Below are 16,818 nucleotides of genomic sequence, written 5' to 3' on the forward strand. Positions count from 1 at the left end.
TTAATGAATGGAGAGGAATTGGTGGCAAGGAGACAAACTCAGATTCATTTTTTAATCTGTGAAAAATACTGTAACTAGGATCTTTTCTGTGCAGTGTGATTAACCAGGAACATACGATGGGTTTCCCGCAGACACAACAACAGGGTCCCTCCCCACCTCAAAGCAAGAGCCATGTGGTAGGCTCAAGCCTCGAGGGACCAGCAGCACTCACTAATACCACAGGTTTTTTTGGGTCCCTTGAGTTACTTTTGTGTCTATGGTCTCTGCTACAGCAGTGAATGCTGCTGGCCTGGTGCAGGGAGGGACAGGGGAGGGAATCTCTGAGACAGACCCCAGTGTCACAATATCCTATAAAATTAAAAATATCTCTATATCTGTCTTGATGCCATGAAAATCCATATTGGAGCCATGCTGTAGAGCAGTGAAACCACTGAAGACCAAATCCTTCTCCTCTAATGACTGTAGGAGCAGTTGTTAGAGAAAAAGGTACCCTGACACATGTACTGTGGGACTGTCCTTGAGTCAGGCTGTGGAAAAAGGAATGCACGAGAAAAATGGTGCTTGACGTAACAGCAAAGCTACTGTTGAAATGTGATTCTTGGATGTTGGCCTTCTAAGCTGGGTTTAATTTTTAGTGAGCACAACGTACTTGATTTAACAGAATTGATTCATCAGAAGATGATAGTAGGTTTCAGACCTGCCTGAAGTAACAGCCATTGTAAAAAAAATAGTTTAGCATTGTAAATCCATGGAAATTGGACCCCATTTCTGTATGAATTCAGTAAATCAAAGAACCCATCTTTTAGTGCTCTCTGCTTTATGGTGCACTTCATTGTCTGTTTCTAGGAAACAAAGAAAATAATAAATCACAGAAATACATAGTTTAAACACTGACTGACAAACTGAGCATTTAGATTTGGAAAATATTTAGTCTCCCAACCTAGCAGTCCTCAGAAACCATTTGTGGAGTTGCTTAAACAGATGTCAACTGCTTACTTTTCATTGCTTTTGATCACCTCCCAAAACTGTGCTACAGACTCTGAGTTTAGGACTAGAAGATAAAGTGAGCTGAGCAGCCCTTTGCTCTCCCCAAGTTAAACTTAACTTCTAAAGAAGGTAACAATTCTGCAAAAACATAATACATCAAGTAGGAGGCACAGGTTTGCTCTCCTGGGGTATGAAATCATACGTGTTGCATATGCAGCATATTAGTGAGAACACAGTCCAAACGTTCCAGATACGAGCTACAGTGAGAGTGGCTGACTGATTATTTTTGACAAGATGTTTTTATCTTTAGCCAGTAGCCAAAAGTTTTATCTAGTTTTGCATCCCATATTTTATGCCTTTCAAATCCCTGACATCTTTCAGAGCTCTTTGGCTTGTGAGTGTGGCCTTCTGACTGACACGAGCCAGTGGACTTGGTGTTGAGGCCACATAACGGATTACAATAAGCTCCACCATTTCCAAGGCTCCTCATCCATCATGCAGCCGCTTTCATTGCTCACACTGAAAGGCTTAAGCAGGGATTATGGCATGAACCCTGCCTTTTCTCCATCCCTCTCCCGCTCACTCTTGCTCTATCTCTCATTAACCAAGTCTAAGAATTTGTTACTAGAGTTGCAGACTCATTGACCCAGATTCAGTAATAATACGGGGGAGAGGAGATTTTTTTCCGTGCTTAATCGCTGGCTTCTGTATATTCTTAGTGCTATTTATATGCAGGAGAACTAAAAACCTGTAATAAAGATGGGGCCAACTTTGCAGCGAAATTCATGCATGAACAGAGTGAGAGGCACAAGAGGAGAGAGATGGGGGAACAGGGAGATGGAGGGGAGTGTAGGTGAACTTACTTATTCTTGCAGACCCAGCAGCAGATTTTTGATAGCAGATCCTGCTTCCACAGCCTCATCCACAAGACCATATTTGTTTAAGCCAGAGGTCTCCACTTGGCTCTGAAAGTGCAACACCATCAAAGTCGTGCACTGGCTTTCTCCATGTCAAGTTTGAGTTCATTTACCACCAGACCATAGTTTCTTGGCTATCTCACCTGTGCAAGGAAATAAAAACACTCTCTAGATGAAATAATATTTTTCCTTTCTTTTTTTAAAAGGTTTAAATAGTCTTTCATTTGCATGTAATGAAAGGAGTTATTTCATTAAACCAAATTAAAAAGTATGGCCAAGCTCAGGGTAAAACATCTTCAGCCTAGGGGAAAAAAAAAAAGAAAAAAAAAAAAGAAGGCAATACCAAGGCCTGAAAACTTTTAAAAGTACAAGACCCCAAAAAAAGTTTAGGGTGTTGTTGTGGTAGGTAAGCACAAAGATAAAGAGACATGAAGACCTGTGAAGAGAAACAGAAAAGTACTGGCAAGGAACACTGAAGTGATAGGTCACCATTATCCCGCAGTTTACAGGTGGAAGGAGGCTGGGGAGGGCTTGAAGATGATGTGCCCACATTCCCAAAAGCAAAGTCAAGCAGAAGGTCTAGAAGTGGGTTGGGAGAGTTTTCCTGCCTGACCTGGGAGAGTGCTGGCTCTCCCCAGTCTTTGGGGCTCTGTGATCACTTTTAGGTCGTGGAACGTTTGCAATTGGCACTTTTCATCCTTGGAGCAAGCCTTCTGTCATGGTTTATTTTCTGCTTCAAGCCAGATGGTGGATCTTGGAGACATTGGTGTTTCAGCTGCACTTGCCATCTTTTGGCTCCGATGCTGGTGTCTTAATGTGATGTTCAGTTAAGCAGGAGAGCTGAGCCCTGGCCTTGGCTTTCCTGTCAAGGCAACCGTTTTTTTAAGTGTTATGGTTGAACTTTGCATTTGTATGAGCTCCCTACTGTGAGGAAAGGGCTTAATTTGAAAGGAGCAGTGATGCAGGAGCTTGTTTGCTGGGGACATGGTGGGAGACAGGGGATGGGGCATCCCAGAAAATACTGCAATACTGGTATTGCCCTTGTATGCTGGTTTGAGAAAAAGGATCAGAACAAAAGGATTTTGTCTAATCCTCTTGGCAAATACCTCTCTGCTTTCATGGAGGAATACCTAGAAGACAAGAATAAATGTGTCATTAGCCTCTGCCTAGGAAAAAAATGATTTTATCATTTTTGGAACAAAATTCCCCATAAAATGTTTGGTTTCAAGCATTAGCCACAGAAGTGTGAGGGCTTTCTCTCTTGAAAACCCTCATGGAGACAGGCACAACTTGATTTTGTGAGTTAAAGTCAATCCCTGTTCTCTGCCAGGGATTTTTCTGGACTGTTTTGCAATGAAAAATGTTGTATGTCCATTAGATCTTTTCATTGAGAGTTACCTCAGTACCACAACACACCTTCTTTTAATTAAAAAAATACTTCTGTCTTTCCTCCTCCCCTCTTTCCCAACATGTCACATTTCTTGCAATTCACTACAGACTCTTCAATCTCCCCATAATGCCCCAATGGCTGTATCATTCTATTGCAATTGAACGATGAGGGGGTTTTTAACTCCCTGGAAATTTACCTCAGGTGAGAGGACTGGGCAGGGAGACCCTTACATCAAAGCAGGGCTCTGGACTGGTCGTGCAAACCACAGGGATTTAAATGGAAGATATTTATTAATTATCAAGTTGAGTTTTCCAGTTTTTAAGCCAGCAGGATGTGAAAAAATGAGGCAAATTTCTTAGCAGCCTTTTAGTGGAATTGGTAGCCTAACTTTTCAAATTCACACTGGTGAGTGTGGAATAGGCAACACCAGCGCTTCCTGCAGAGCTCCCCGACACATTTTCTGTGGTTTTTTTTAAAAAAGATGTCTAGGCAGTGCACTAAATTTATATGTGAACAGATTTTTATCTCTTGTTCTCAGAAGATAAGATCACGTTGGAGCAGAATCCTGTTTCATGTTGCTGTTAACGTTTGTTATCTGCAGTAACAGCCCAGCCTGCTTTTTCCAGCCGCCGGCAAGGCTCCAGCCTGCGTGCATCGTCTCCGGCAGTAACGATGCAGTGGGATGTGCATGGTGAGGACCATGCTTTACTGGACTGCACTGGGTTTGACTCTCAGTCCGTGAGGGCTGTTTCTACAAGCTTCCCATCGTGCAGTAAACTTGACCATGTTGTCCCCACCTGTTGGGATTTTCCTGTTTCAAAGCAAAAGCCACCTGCCCCCTCTCTCCAGATGCCTTGTTTAATGTTCAACAGGGTTGTTGCAGCAGCAGTGACCTAACTATCTACTGTAATAGGAAAAAGTTCTAGTGTTACTGATAAAGCAGCGGCCATAAAGATAAGGCGCAGGCGTGTTCGGTGGATTCCCTTTCTCCTGCGCGGTGAGCGTTAATGGATGGATCTCAGGCTGCACGCTGCTACCTTTCAGCCTTTGCTCTGAACAACACGAGGAAACCACGCTCCAGCTGCGTGTTCATGAGCTGCATCTCCTGTGAGCTGTTCCCCCACGGCGTGGTGGTCCAACTCATTTCTGTTCCCATAACATCCTTACTTTATCCAGTGCGCATCCCTGTGTTGGCACCTGGCTGCCCCGGCATTTGCTTGCCTTGTGATCCTGTGTGTCTTCTGTGATGGATTTATTTGGAGGGGCTCCTCAGGAAAGGGTGGAAGGAACCAGGGAATGTCTTTTGGTGCAGTGATTGTAGAGTTAATACAGACCATGAATTTACCCCTGGTGTGTTGGGAAGGCAGTGCCCTTCTCCTCCTCCTCCTAAAACTCCTCCTCCTCCTCCTCATCCAACTGTCAGGCTGCCCTAGTCGTAGCTCTCTGCTGTAGTGTTCTCCTCTCCATCATTTTAGGGCTTTCCATGGTATTATTCCTGCCTAGCTTGTCTGGGCAAGCGAAGACAGGATCAATCTGGCTTAAGGTCAGCTCCCCAGCTAAGCAGCCTCCTCTGCCCCGTGCCCCAGAGAGCAGCAGCCTTGGAGAAAGCTCTTGTTATGAATTTTGCCTGCTGCTGTTGGTGGGATTACAGTCCCACAGCAAACCCGATGCTGTGAACAAATGGGTGAAAAAAATGTTTATTTTTAGAACTGGAACCGTGATAAATATATGGAATTTGTCCAGGGTCTGCCTGCTGTACCTTTTTGAAATGCAAAGTGCACGTTTGTTAAAATACCTCTCCAAAGGTCAGCATAACCTAAGAAATAAATGTGCTGGCCTTTTGGAAAACAAGTGAAGTTCTGGATGTGCAACAGCTGCTTGCATTGGAGAGCATGGGTCCTAATACCCCAAATCTATTTCAGTGCAGCCCATGTGGGTGGAAATGCTGCCTTCCAGCCAGGGTTTCTTTTGCAGGTTTCAGTGAGGAGCCCTACACCATTCTTAATCCTTCAGCACAGCTTTTTCTTCCATTCTCCTGGCTTACTTCAAATTTGCTGGAGCCCTGCTTGTGCGTTTGAGGGACTCAGGCTGTGAGCATCATGTTTGTAGTTGGTGAGAGTAGGGATGAAAAATGGAAAACTCTGGAATGAAAAGAAGCAAAATGCTGGATGGGACTTCAGGACATCACCCAGGGGGACCCAGTGGGTTCATTTGGGGATCTAGCCAGCCCCCTGACATGCTACAGGGCTCAGGGATTGAAGTATCTGAGAACCCTACATTTTTTAATCCTTTTAGATTCCTGCAAGGTGGAGGAATACTATTACTGTCTCTTAGGCAGGGAAGTAAACCATAAAGAGAAGAAATTACTTGTTTAAAGCGTGGTAGGAATCTCATAGCTGAAAAAAAGAGTTGGCATAGCTCTGTCATGGCATCTGGCACCCTTGGGTGGCATTTCTGCCACGAGCTTGGCTGTCATCATCCCACTTATGGGCTTTTGGGTGGGAAAGAACAGGTAGGAGAGGGCAGGGTTTGGAGAAAGAGCAGAGAGACTAAAATGTGATTGTGAGTACAGAATTAGGGCATTTCAAAGGCACAAACATCCTGTTGAGCTTGCCTAGTCCCCTTCAGTACCTAATGAGTAAAGCACATGCCCAAGCTCAGCTTCAGGCGTGTTTCCAGTGGGAAAGCTCAGCCTCAGGTTATGTCAGGCTTTATTCCTGGTGGCAACGGGCAGGTGTTCATGTGAGGGGGGAACAGCATTCTAAATAAATTATCCATTCATTTCCTTCTGGAGACTTTCCTATTGTTTAGCCACAATATGCTTTCCTGTTTTTAAAAAAACAAAACAAAACAAAACGCCGAACCCTGGCCCCAAGTTCCTCTCTGGCAGGGTGGACCCAAAGCTGCATTTGAAGTAGGTGCCCGTGTCATAGCTCTTCTGTCCATCACACTGCTGTCACTGTCACTCCTGCCTTGGTCCTCCACGCTTTTGGAAAGCGATGTGAGAAGTCCCTGCCCGGGAGCCGTGCCAGAGGGCACTGCGTCTCGCCTTGCTCAGTCCTTACACTTGTCTTTTCTCCAGCAGGCTGATGTGGGAGGAAGGAAAGCAGGGGCTTCTTGTGATAGTGGAGAGGAGAACAAAAGCTCTCTTCCCTCCTCCTGGCCAACATGGGGATGTTGAGGCCAGGGTGCTCACTTTCACAGGGGAGTTATTTTTAACTATTTAAAAAAAAAAATGCAGCTCAATGAATTATAAAATGAGGGCTTCTCTAGACAGGGAGGCTGTTGCCCAGCAAGGCGGGGTGTGATATGAAAGAGCAGCATGGAGCCCACCACGTCCCACAGGAGCCCCTGAGAGGATGTCCAAGCAGCACCTGATGTGGCTTTGTGTAACCCCCATCCCAGCTGAACGGCAAAAAGGCTCTGTGAATCCTGGTGAAAAATGGGGAGCTGGTGTGGGAAAGCGTGTCCAGGAGAGGATTCACCCCTCATTGCTTGGGGCCACTTGCCTGATGCCACGTGCTGGCTGGGTTCATGCCACCATGCAGCTCTGCTCAGGAAACCCCAAGCAGTATTTCCTCTGCAGCAGCATCATTTCTCAGGAACATTTCCAGACAGACACATGGAGCAGCACCCACATGAGCGGCAGGTGGGTCTGTGCTGAGAGCAGCCATCTTCTGCATTTTAGCTCTTCAGGAGGCAAGAAATGAGATTTCTCCTGGGAATGCCCAAGAGGAATTCCCAAATCTCTTGTGAGTATGGCCAGGGCAGACCCCGCAGAGCCAGGACACCCCTCCTGCACTGGGAGAGCCGAGGGGAGCCTGACCCATGGTGCTGCTGTGAGTGGAGATGCTGTGCTGGGCAGGGGACTACCCCAGGGGATTTAACAGCTGGGGGGCTTCTTTCCCCCCTTTTCCCCCGCTTTGCCTTCGTGGCCCTGGCATGTAAATGGCAAACCCCCTCTGGTGTAAGAACAAGGATGTAGTTATTTACATTAGTGCACAACAGGATTAACCATTACCTTGTGCTGTGCAGCGATGGTCACGTGCAGTGCGAACGAAGAGATACAAAAGACCTTTTATTCAGGCAGTGCGTTTGCCTGTCATCATTTTGGACTGACCTTTTTCCTGATGCAAACAGGAGCTTTTTGCCTCGGTCGCTCTTTAACTCCTGTTGCAGATGCCTGATTTCAAGGGCTAATCCTGTGTTCAGATCTTGCCTGAGACCCCTCTTCCCTTGCCTTTGCAAAGGCAGCGGTTGCTTAGAGCCTCTGTTAGTTCAGACACAAATGCAAGTCCCAGCCTCTTGCTGCCCTACCTGGTAGGGTTTTGCTTGGAAAAAAGATTTCACAACTGCAGCTCTCCTGCCAGCTTTCCCACCTGACCTCCTGGTGTCTTCTGGTGTTTCCTTCCAAGAGAGGAAAGCGTCAGAAAATCCTTCCCTTGTCACGAAGCAAAGCCAAGGGTTACACACAGGGAGGAAGCAGCTTGAAGGAAGGGCCAGGCAGGCGGCTTCTAAAGCTTCAAATCTGGCAAGATATTTCAAAATAAATGTGTGCATGTGGTGCAGTTTTATATTTAACAGGATGACTTTGAGCACCCAGGATGCCTTCTATTTTTGCTTTAAAAATCTGCAAAACTAGGTGCAAAGAGGAGGAGAGGTGGGAAATGGGGAGACTGAAGTGCCTGTAACACTGTGGTTGTAGCCATGGGAGCCCCAGTCCCAGAGCAGGACCCAATGTGTTTGGGATATTCAAAAGAGATTGTCTCTGCCTCAGGGAACTCATAGCTAAGGCTTAAGATTAAAAGTTGGGCTTTTTTCATTTCTGCTTCACGCTTGTGTGAACTTCACTTTAGGCCTCAAATCTGCTTTTCTTGAAATTGGTCTCAAAATTGTTATTGACTTTAAATGCTGCAAGATCTCACCCATAAATTCTTCTTCTCCCATCTGTAAAATGAGGATGGCAGGATTTCTGTGCCATATGTGGTGCTGTGAAGCTGAAAACAATCATCATTTATAAAGTGCTTTGAGCTTAAATGGGAGGTTTTGTGTACTGGCAAAGCTTTGTGGGATAAAATGTTCCTTAATGTGCCAGTTGCATCTGATACCTGAAACAGGGGCTGGGTTGAAAGTTTTGGAAGAACAGTCTGGTGATGCAGAGGTAGTGCTCCAGCTGCTAAATGTCTTGGGTTATTTGTGTTGTTCAAAAGCTCCTGTTCATCACTACAAAATTTAGGGACAGAGAATCCAGTGGCAGCATCTTACATGGGCGTTCATCTTAGGCACCTCTGATCTTAACAGCCACGGTTCTTAGAAATGGTGTGACTCTGGCCACCAGCTGGTGATTTAACAGCTCATGCGTTGTAAATAGGAAACTCAGAGCCACAGTCACAAGCGTTAAGCCTTTCCAAGTGCAATAGGATGCATCTGATGGGAACAAAAGGATGTTCGCTTTCATCCAGCTTTGCAGGGCGTAGAAGGAAGCTGCCTAACCTTCGCCCCAAGAGACAGATTTGCTTTATATTTGCATAAAGCTGAGGGCCAAATTGGTGCAACAAAGAGCAGGTTGTGACCAAGCACATTTTAAGGTTAAATAGTGTAGTTCCCGGTGAGAAATGCAAAGCACGTGGCCACCCAGTTGCAGTTGCCTGGGCTGAGCTAACACATGGCTCAGGTCAAGCACTGCTGACGGAGCTTCTGGTTTCTCCTTTTGCAGACACAAGCCACCAGACCCGCTCTGTCTCCAGCCGCCCCTATTACAGTTTGCCCAATGGCAGTCATGAGAGACGCTCGGTCCTCGCTATCACGGAGCCGCCGCGTTTCCACTCCCAAGCCAAAGGCAAGAACGTGCGTCTGGACGCTCACTCCCGCAAGGCCACGCGAAGGAACAGTTTTTGCAACGGGGTCACCTTCACCAACCGGCCCATCCATCTCTACGAGAAAGTCAGGCTGAAGCTGGTGGCTGTGCACCACAGCTGGAGCGGGGCCCTACGCTTCGGCTTCACCATTCACGACCCATCGCAGATGAGCTCTGATGAGATACCAAAGTACGCCTGTCCAGACCTAGTGACCCGACCTGGATACTGGGCCAAGGCTTTGCCAGAGAGGTTTGCTGTAAGAGACAATATCTTGGCCTTCTGGGTTGACCGTCATGGGAGAGTCTTCTACAGTATTAATGATGAGGAGCCAATATTGTTTCACTGTGGTATTAAAGTTTCTGGTCCTCTCTGGGCACTCATAGATGTCTATGGAATTACCCATGAAGTGCAAATACTAGGTAAGTGTGTGTTTCAGCTCGGGGTTGCTCTTCTAGTTACTTATTCCACAGAGGCATGATCATGTAGAAAAGATGCATGATCTATCTGGTTGATCATTCCTATGGGATACTTAAGAAAACTAATTTACTCTTGGTTTTGTACCTCAACTTTACAGTTTTTCTTTTGCCACCAGTGGGGATCCAGAAAGCAATGTATTCCAGAGGTGTCAGTGATGTAAAGTCCCAAGGCTGTGCATTATAGCAGCCGTGTGAAGGGATTAATGTAAATCTTTACATGTAACTTTACGCAGCTTTTTCTGAGCTAGATGTGCTGCTATGGCCTGGAAAAGCATGGTGCTGCTTTACAGCAAGGTCCCATGGACTGAGGACACAAAGGTGACCAGTTCTTTCCCAATTTCCAGCTACTACCAGTCCACTGGAAAACTGCCACCCATTCCCCAAGAATTTTCTGGCACCCTTCCCAGCCCCTCTCTCATCTCTTGGCCTTGGTCCCCACCTAGGCTGGCAGTTTCTCAAGCTGTGTTTGCAGATGTACGTAACCCGACTTACTCTTCCCTTACATCACTGTATGTCTGCAAAGCACCAGCTGCAGCCCAGGATGCAGCCCACCAGCTGAAGAGTGATGAGAAAATGGAGCGCAAGCTCCCGTGTGCTTCAGGATCCTTGCACCACGTGCCACGTCTCCCATCACCCCAAAGCAGATCACTGCATTCAGGTGATGCCTGGCTGATTTACAAGCATCATCCCTGGGGAGGGCTGCAAGAAGGGTTGAATTTGTTCCCGTTAGCAAACCGAGCCGGTTGCCATGGAATGAATTTCCTTTCATGACTTTTACAGCATTGAAATTTCAAATGAATTCAGTGTTAGATGGAGTGTTTTGAACTAGTCTACACCACAGGGAATCCTTTTAAAATACAAAAGTGTTGCCCTTTTCCCAGAGGCTTCTAGGAGCTGATTTAGTTTTCACAGCCAAGCTAAGCTGCACCTGCTCAAGGGGATGGTGCTTCCATCTCACACCAAGCAGACACCAGCGATAAGCTGTGAAGTGGTTAGTCCAGTGTGCAGGCAGCTCCATCACGTATTCTTCTGAATGGTACCAATTATTTTACAGCCGAGAAGGCTACACATAAACAACACTTTGCACTGCCTGCTCTGCCTCAAATATGTAATTAAACCTTACCAGTAGCTTATCCTGTAATTGCAATTGAGACGCACTCCAGCCTCTGGTGCTCATCACAGAGGTGAAAGAGCATTTTCTGTGTTGGACAGTGCAGCTGCTTCACCAGAACAGTCCTTCTTCCTCATTAAACTACAGTTAGAAAAATAAAATGCAGTTTATTTCTACCTCCAGTCCTGCCCATGGCATCCAAGTGTGTAGAGTGAAAGGCTTGGCCTGAGGGCTCCTATACTCTGATTTTTATTTTTTTTTAATCAAAGTACCAAGCCCCACAAACTGCCCCAGGAATCAGGGTGATGCTCAGCCATCTGGGGCACCAGGACCCAGCCTCCTTGTTACAGGTGTGGTGGTGTCAAAGCAGATATGTTTGTTTCTCCATCTATTCCTCCAAAATTTTTCAAGCCAAGAAAGCCGTGAAATATAACCCAAATACAGATGCACAAAATGCTTCTTTCAGCATTGTGAAGCTTGGATGTGTTTTACTCCTCTGTGGGAGCATTTCTTGCCAGCTATCCTGTGCTTGCTAGAAGCAGTTGGTCCAGACATCAGCCTGCACTGATGGCCTCTCCTGCATGGTCTTCTGAGTGAAGACTGCCTCTGCTTTGCAGCTGCTGGACGGATTTGGGTGTTTTTCCTTCTTTGGTAAAAGCCCGGTGATTTTCTTCTTGAAGAAGCAGGCAGTGTTGGTGCTGGGATGCTTCTGCTCTCTCCATCTTTGGGAAGACCAAGAGTCTGCTTTGTTCACGCACACTCTTAACTTCCATATGCTTCAACTTTGCTCAGCTGGTTAAAGCCTGACGTTTGGGGTGAAGTGTCCAAGCCGCCATGGGCAGTGCTAGAGGTAGAAGGAAGGGCACTCCTGAACCTCCCACACCTTTAAATCCCTACCCCAGCCTCGCACGGCCAAGGTGAAAATCTGGGAAATAAATTAAGAGTAAGCATCCTGACCTTCCCTTCTCTGTGAAAGGGGAAAATAACCCTCTAACTGTAAAAAAGTCTTCCTTGTAACACCTGCAGCAAGTAGCTTTTGTGACAAGCTCTCAATTCAGAATCTCCGCAGTGGTATGAACACTCCTGAGATACCAGGCTTAAGATCTTCTTGTAAAATGACCTCTCTTGGACACATCTGTGCCTGGACACTTCACAACTGTAAGGCAATGACAAGGAGTGTGAAAGGAATATCTGTTCATGCTCGTGTTCCTTCACCCATCACTGTGTTGCAGATTTGGCTTGCATAAGACCTTTGGATAATAAAATATTGAGAGGTTTCCTTCTTTTACAGGGCATCCTCAAAGCTATTAATCCTCTCTACTAAGAAAGCTGTATGCCCGCACTGGTCTACAGCTTTTCCCTGTTCACCAGTGCAAGGAGCTCCCAGGTTACATGGGTACTTCATAACACTTGTTTTTCCTCAGCTAGTGCCAAGATCCAGCCATTTCTCTGCCTGCTCCACATGAGGCTCTCCACTGCTAGCCTTTCGTTAGTGGTTGACCTCTGGCTAATTTTTCCATTGTTTTTCCATTCAGAGGAACAGAATTCAGATAATCTGTAGTCTGAAGTAATAACAATTGTAACTGTAAAAGTAGGCAATAGTGTCTTGACTCTAATGTCCCATATCACTGGGTTTATCTCACAGATAGCATGTTTGCAGAGACCATGACCACTGCCCGTCTCAGCACTGCCCGTCTCAGCACTTGCCTTCCACAGAGCAACCATGATTCAGCCAATTTCAATAACAATGAACTGGAGAATAACCAAGTGGTGGCCAAAATTGCAAACCTAAACCTAAGTCGGGTTCCAGGACTTGCGACAGACAACCATATCATCCCCTGTTGCCCAAACCGACGGCAACGTGCCCAGGGGGTCCCAGCCTTCCTGGACACAGACCTGCGATTCCACCCCACCCGTGGACCTGACGTCACCTTTTCTCAGGACCGGATGGTTGCATGCACCAACTGGCAAGAAAGCAATAGGACTTTGGTGTTTTCTGACCGGCCTTTGCACATCGGTGAAAGCCTCTTTGTGGAAGTAGGACATCTTGGATTGCCGTACTATGGGGCCCTTTCATTTGGCATCACTTCTTGTGATCCGAGTACTTTACGGACAAATGAGCTCCCAGCAGATCCAGACTTTCTGTTGGACCGCAAAGAGTACTGGGTGGTTTACCGAGCGTTCCCGGTCCTCAACAGCGGTGACATTCTCAGCTTCATGGTCTTGCCAAATGGAGAGGTGCACCACGGGTTGAATGGAGCCAGCCGAGGAATGCTTATGTGCGTGGACACCTCACAGTCTCTCTGGGTGTTTTTTACAATCCATGGTGTAATCAATCAGCTCAAAATACTGGGTAAGTGCAGCCAAAAGAAATTATAATGGGGAGCACGTGGCTGGTGAAGTTTCCTGGGCCAGAACAGGAGTTAGAGGTTTGCATTCGCAGTGTTGACTTTAGCAGGTGGTCACTGATGTGAAGGAGCAGCTCCTGATCTCACCTTGTGTTTGCAAACAAGAGTGAGTGAGACATGGTAGCTGTCATGTAGATTTATGCAGCCTATATAAGTCCCCCAGAAAATGGTGAGACTTTAAAGATAAAATAAGCAGCAGGTAGGGAGGTAGGGATGGCTACGAGGGTGGGAGGCAGCTGGTTTTCAGAGGGTTAGTTTTTAAAAGGAATTCTTTATAAACCCACTATTTCAGCCAACAGGTATTAAACTCCTGCCTTGGTAAGTAAGGGTGATGATTTTTGTGAGCGCAGCTCTGGTTTAAGCGCGTGTGTTGCTGATGGACAGTAATCGCTCCCCAAGCACTGCCACAGCTCCGGTATCAGACATCACTTCTGATCTATTGCTGGTGACTGGTTACAGTGCTTCTCCTTTCCTCATGTTAAGGATTCTGTCAGAAAAGCAGATGTTGATGACTTTGTAAAGCAGGTTTTTCTCATTTAAAGCAACACCTTTGCCCAGCTGCCCCTGACCTGACAGTGAGGCAGTGATAGCTTGAGGCTGCTGTTGCTGGAGAGATCGGGACCATGGGGAAGTGACTTTTCACCCCAGATGATGGCTGTCAGTTAACCTGGTGCTTGTCTCACTGGAGCACTGAACAGAAATTGTACAATGACATAGCCAGGTCCTCGTCCTGGAGGTTACATCCAAAATCGTGTGCCTGTATCGTTACTAAGGGGCAGCACTTAACTCAGCAGCTGGACTTTCTGCAAAAGCACCCTGGGCATGTGGGGTGGGAGCGGCTCGCCGGGCAAGGGGCCTTTAGCTGGGACGTGGGTGCCCATTTGCCCCACGGCGGGCTCAGCTTTCTCTGTGTTTGCAGGCACTGTGCAGTCCAGCCCAGTGACCATCTCTCCCTCAGGATCCCCCGGCGGCTCGCAGTACGACAGCGACTCGGACATGGCCTTCAGCGTGAACAGGTCATCTTCTGCTTCAGAGTCATCGCTGGGTAAGGAGAGCCGAGCTCTGGGCACCCAGCTGTGCCAGCTACGCCAAGACAGGGATGGGGGCTGATAGATGATGCTGTGCAAGACAGCAGGGCAAGGGCAGGGGGCAGGTGTTACATCTCCTGGAAGGCCAACAGAAACCATAGAACCATTTTGGTTGGAAAAGACTTTTAAGATAATAGATAAATAATAGATAAATAACTGGAAGAAAGCACAAAGTGGTGGGAAGATTTTCACACCTTCACAAAAGAGGGATGCGTGTTGCTTCCCACTTTGTCAGTCTGTCTAATGACTGTGGTCCCTGCGGGGCTGCCCTTGCTGCAGCAGCAGTGCTGCAGTATCGTGTCTGGGGGTCTTTCACCACCCGGACCACTGCTTTCTGCACTGCCAGAGGGATGCCCACATAACCGCTCACATGCTGGTATTTGGGTCTCAGGCTCTGCCTGGTACCATCCCCGCGGTGCTGCCCTCGTGCAGTGCCACAGCTGCCCGCGTGGAGCATGGCTCCTTTGGGGAGAGCGGGGCTCTGCACACCCACACCATGAAATGGGTGTGCAAAATCACAGCCCTGCTTGGGGAAGTCCAGGCAACCTGTGCTTATGCCACTTTTCTGTAGAAAAGGTATGGCAGGCTCTGCCCAGAGCCGTACCTGTGCTACCAGTTATAATTTGTCATGAGAAAGGAAGGAAGAGCCTTAAAAATTGACTTGAGTGTGTGTGTGTGTGTTGTACACTGTCAGGTTTGCACCATCCTGGTGACTAAGTGCTCTCATCCCTTCCTCCTCTTTTGCAGTGACTGCTCCCAGCTCCCCCCTGAGTCCCCCCATCTCTCCTGTCTTCCCCCCTCCAGAGCCATCAGGCAGCAAGAACGGGGAATGCACTGTCTGCTTTGACAGCGAGGTGGACACGGTGATCTATACCTGCGGACACATGTGCCTCTGCAACACCTGCGGTCTTAAGCTGAAGAAGCAGCTCAATGCCTGCTGCCCAATCTGCCGACGGGTCATCAAAGATGTTATTAAAATATACCGCCCTTAGTGCCCGGCTCGGGCTGTAGGAAGGGTGAACGCCGCTAGCAGTATCATGCCTTTCCGTCCCTGCTTATGGGTTATTGTGCTGGTCAGTCGTTATCAAGTGGCTCGTTATCTGTGTTTCCTTATTTGACTGGTAGGGCACAATTCAGGGATAAAATTGAGCTGAGGATCATGTAGGGCCCAAAGGCACGGCTGCCGTGCCAGCCAGGCTGTTTGCCCATGGGTGAATCTGGGGAATCCTGCTTTGCACCCAACCCAGCTGCAAATGAGAAATTTCCTGTGCAAAGGCTCTTTTTTTCCTCCTCCTCTTCCAGAGGAGGCTTGCTGTGGTGCAGGTTGAGAAAGGGAGGTTGCCACTTGGTCAGTTCTGGGTGCCACTGGGTTTCCCCACCCCAAAGTCCCAACAGCTCTGGGCTGCTGCCAGGTGCTTGTGCTGTGGTGGAACAATTTTAGGACAAGGCGCAGCAGGAGGGTTCAAAGTGGACAAAACTGCTTGGGAAATATCATGTTCATCTGTGTGAGGGGAACTAGCTAAGGCCAAAAGAGTAGCACAGCCAGATTCTCACTTGTTTAGGTTTCGCCCCCCTGAACAGGCTTCTGGGGCACATGGAGAAGCTGGTCTGGACTTAGATAAAGCAGCTTTTGCTTTCTGTGGCAAAGCAGGGACTTCTGGCTAGGGAGGCTGAGATGTGGGGATCAGCCACAGCATATCAGTGAGGAGCACGAGCCCACTGAGAGCCCCAGGCAACCCCAAGCGCTGCAGCAGGAGGGATGGAGCAGTGAGCAGGGGTGGTGGCCTGTCAGCCCCTGTGTCTGGCTGCTGAAGCTGTAAAATTGCAGCCTGTGGACAAGAGGGGCATTTGGAGGGGCACACTGCCATCCTGGCTTAGAAAAAGCACAGGGCAACTGCCATCTGCAGTGATGGTGTTTGTCACCTCCAGGCACACGTGCCCACGTTGTGCTCTGCTCCTCTTTGCTGGTGGCAGAGCTGCTGTCTCACACTGTCCTGCCTGGCTCACCTCCTTGCCTGGCTCACCTCCTCGCCTGGCTCACCTCCCCTGGCCCTTCAGCCAGCACTGTGGCAGGGCTCAGCCTTCCTCCCACCCTACCACAGGGACTTTTGGGGAGCTTATTGTGAGAAATTAATTTCTGACCCAGTCCCAGCAGACATATCTTTTTTCTGGGGACTGTGTATGTGCTGATTTTACCTGCTTTTTCTCCTGCCTTTCCAGGTTTCCAAGCATAGCTCCCAGCTGCCTGGACATTGTCTTCTAACAGTAGATGAGAACTTGTTGAGATGAGCAGGGATCTATTTCCCTTGGCTTTACTTGGGAGGAGGAAAGGAAAAGGCTCTGGGGCTATTACTGGATGTTGGGACTTAAAAGGTAAATGGGTTTCAGCTGTGGTATTAGACAGCTACAAGCAGCAGCAACCTGGGTGAGCTGGGTAGCATCTGAGCCGTGCAGCCTTGGGGCTGGGATGAGCAGCTTGGTGTCCTCCTCCCTACTGCTCCCACAGGAGCTTTGCTCCATTCTCCGTCCTCTGCCCACTTCCACAGCTTCTATCCAGTCCTTCAGCCTGAGCCTGGCTGGTTT

General features: G+C 47.9%; 1 protein-coding gene across 1 annotated transcript; it reads left to right on the forward strand.

The window, feature by feature from the left end:
- The first annotated feature begins 2,137 nt into the window (after window positions 1-2,137).
- On the forward strand, window positions 2,138-15,227 carry NEURL1B (neuralized E3 ubiquitin protein ligase 1B). Its single transcript, XM_010166317.2, has 5 exons — window positions 2,138-2,189; window positions 9,011-9,571; window positions 12,385-13,092; window positions 14,067-14,192; window positions 14,983-15,227. The coding sequence occupies exons 1-5, from the start codon at window positions 2,138-2,140 to the stop codon at window positions 15,225-15,227; spliced, it is 1,692 nt and encodes a 563-aa protein (XP_010164619.2).
- Window positions 15,228-16,818: the final 1,591 nt, after the last annotated feature.

Source organism: Antrostomus carolinensis, unplaced genomic scaffold, assembly GCF_000700745.2.
Source record: "Antrostomus carolinensis isolate BGI_N321 unplaced genomic scaffold, ASM70074v2 scaffold12204, whole genome shotgun sequence".
Taxonomy (NCBI): Eukaryota; Metazoa; Chordata; class Aves; order Caprimulgiformes; family Caprimulgidae; genus Antrostomus; species Antrostomus carolinensis.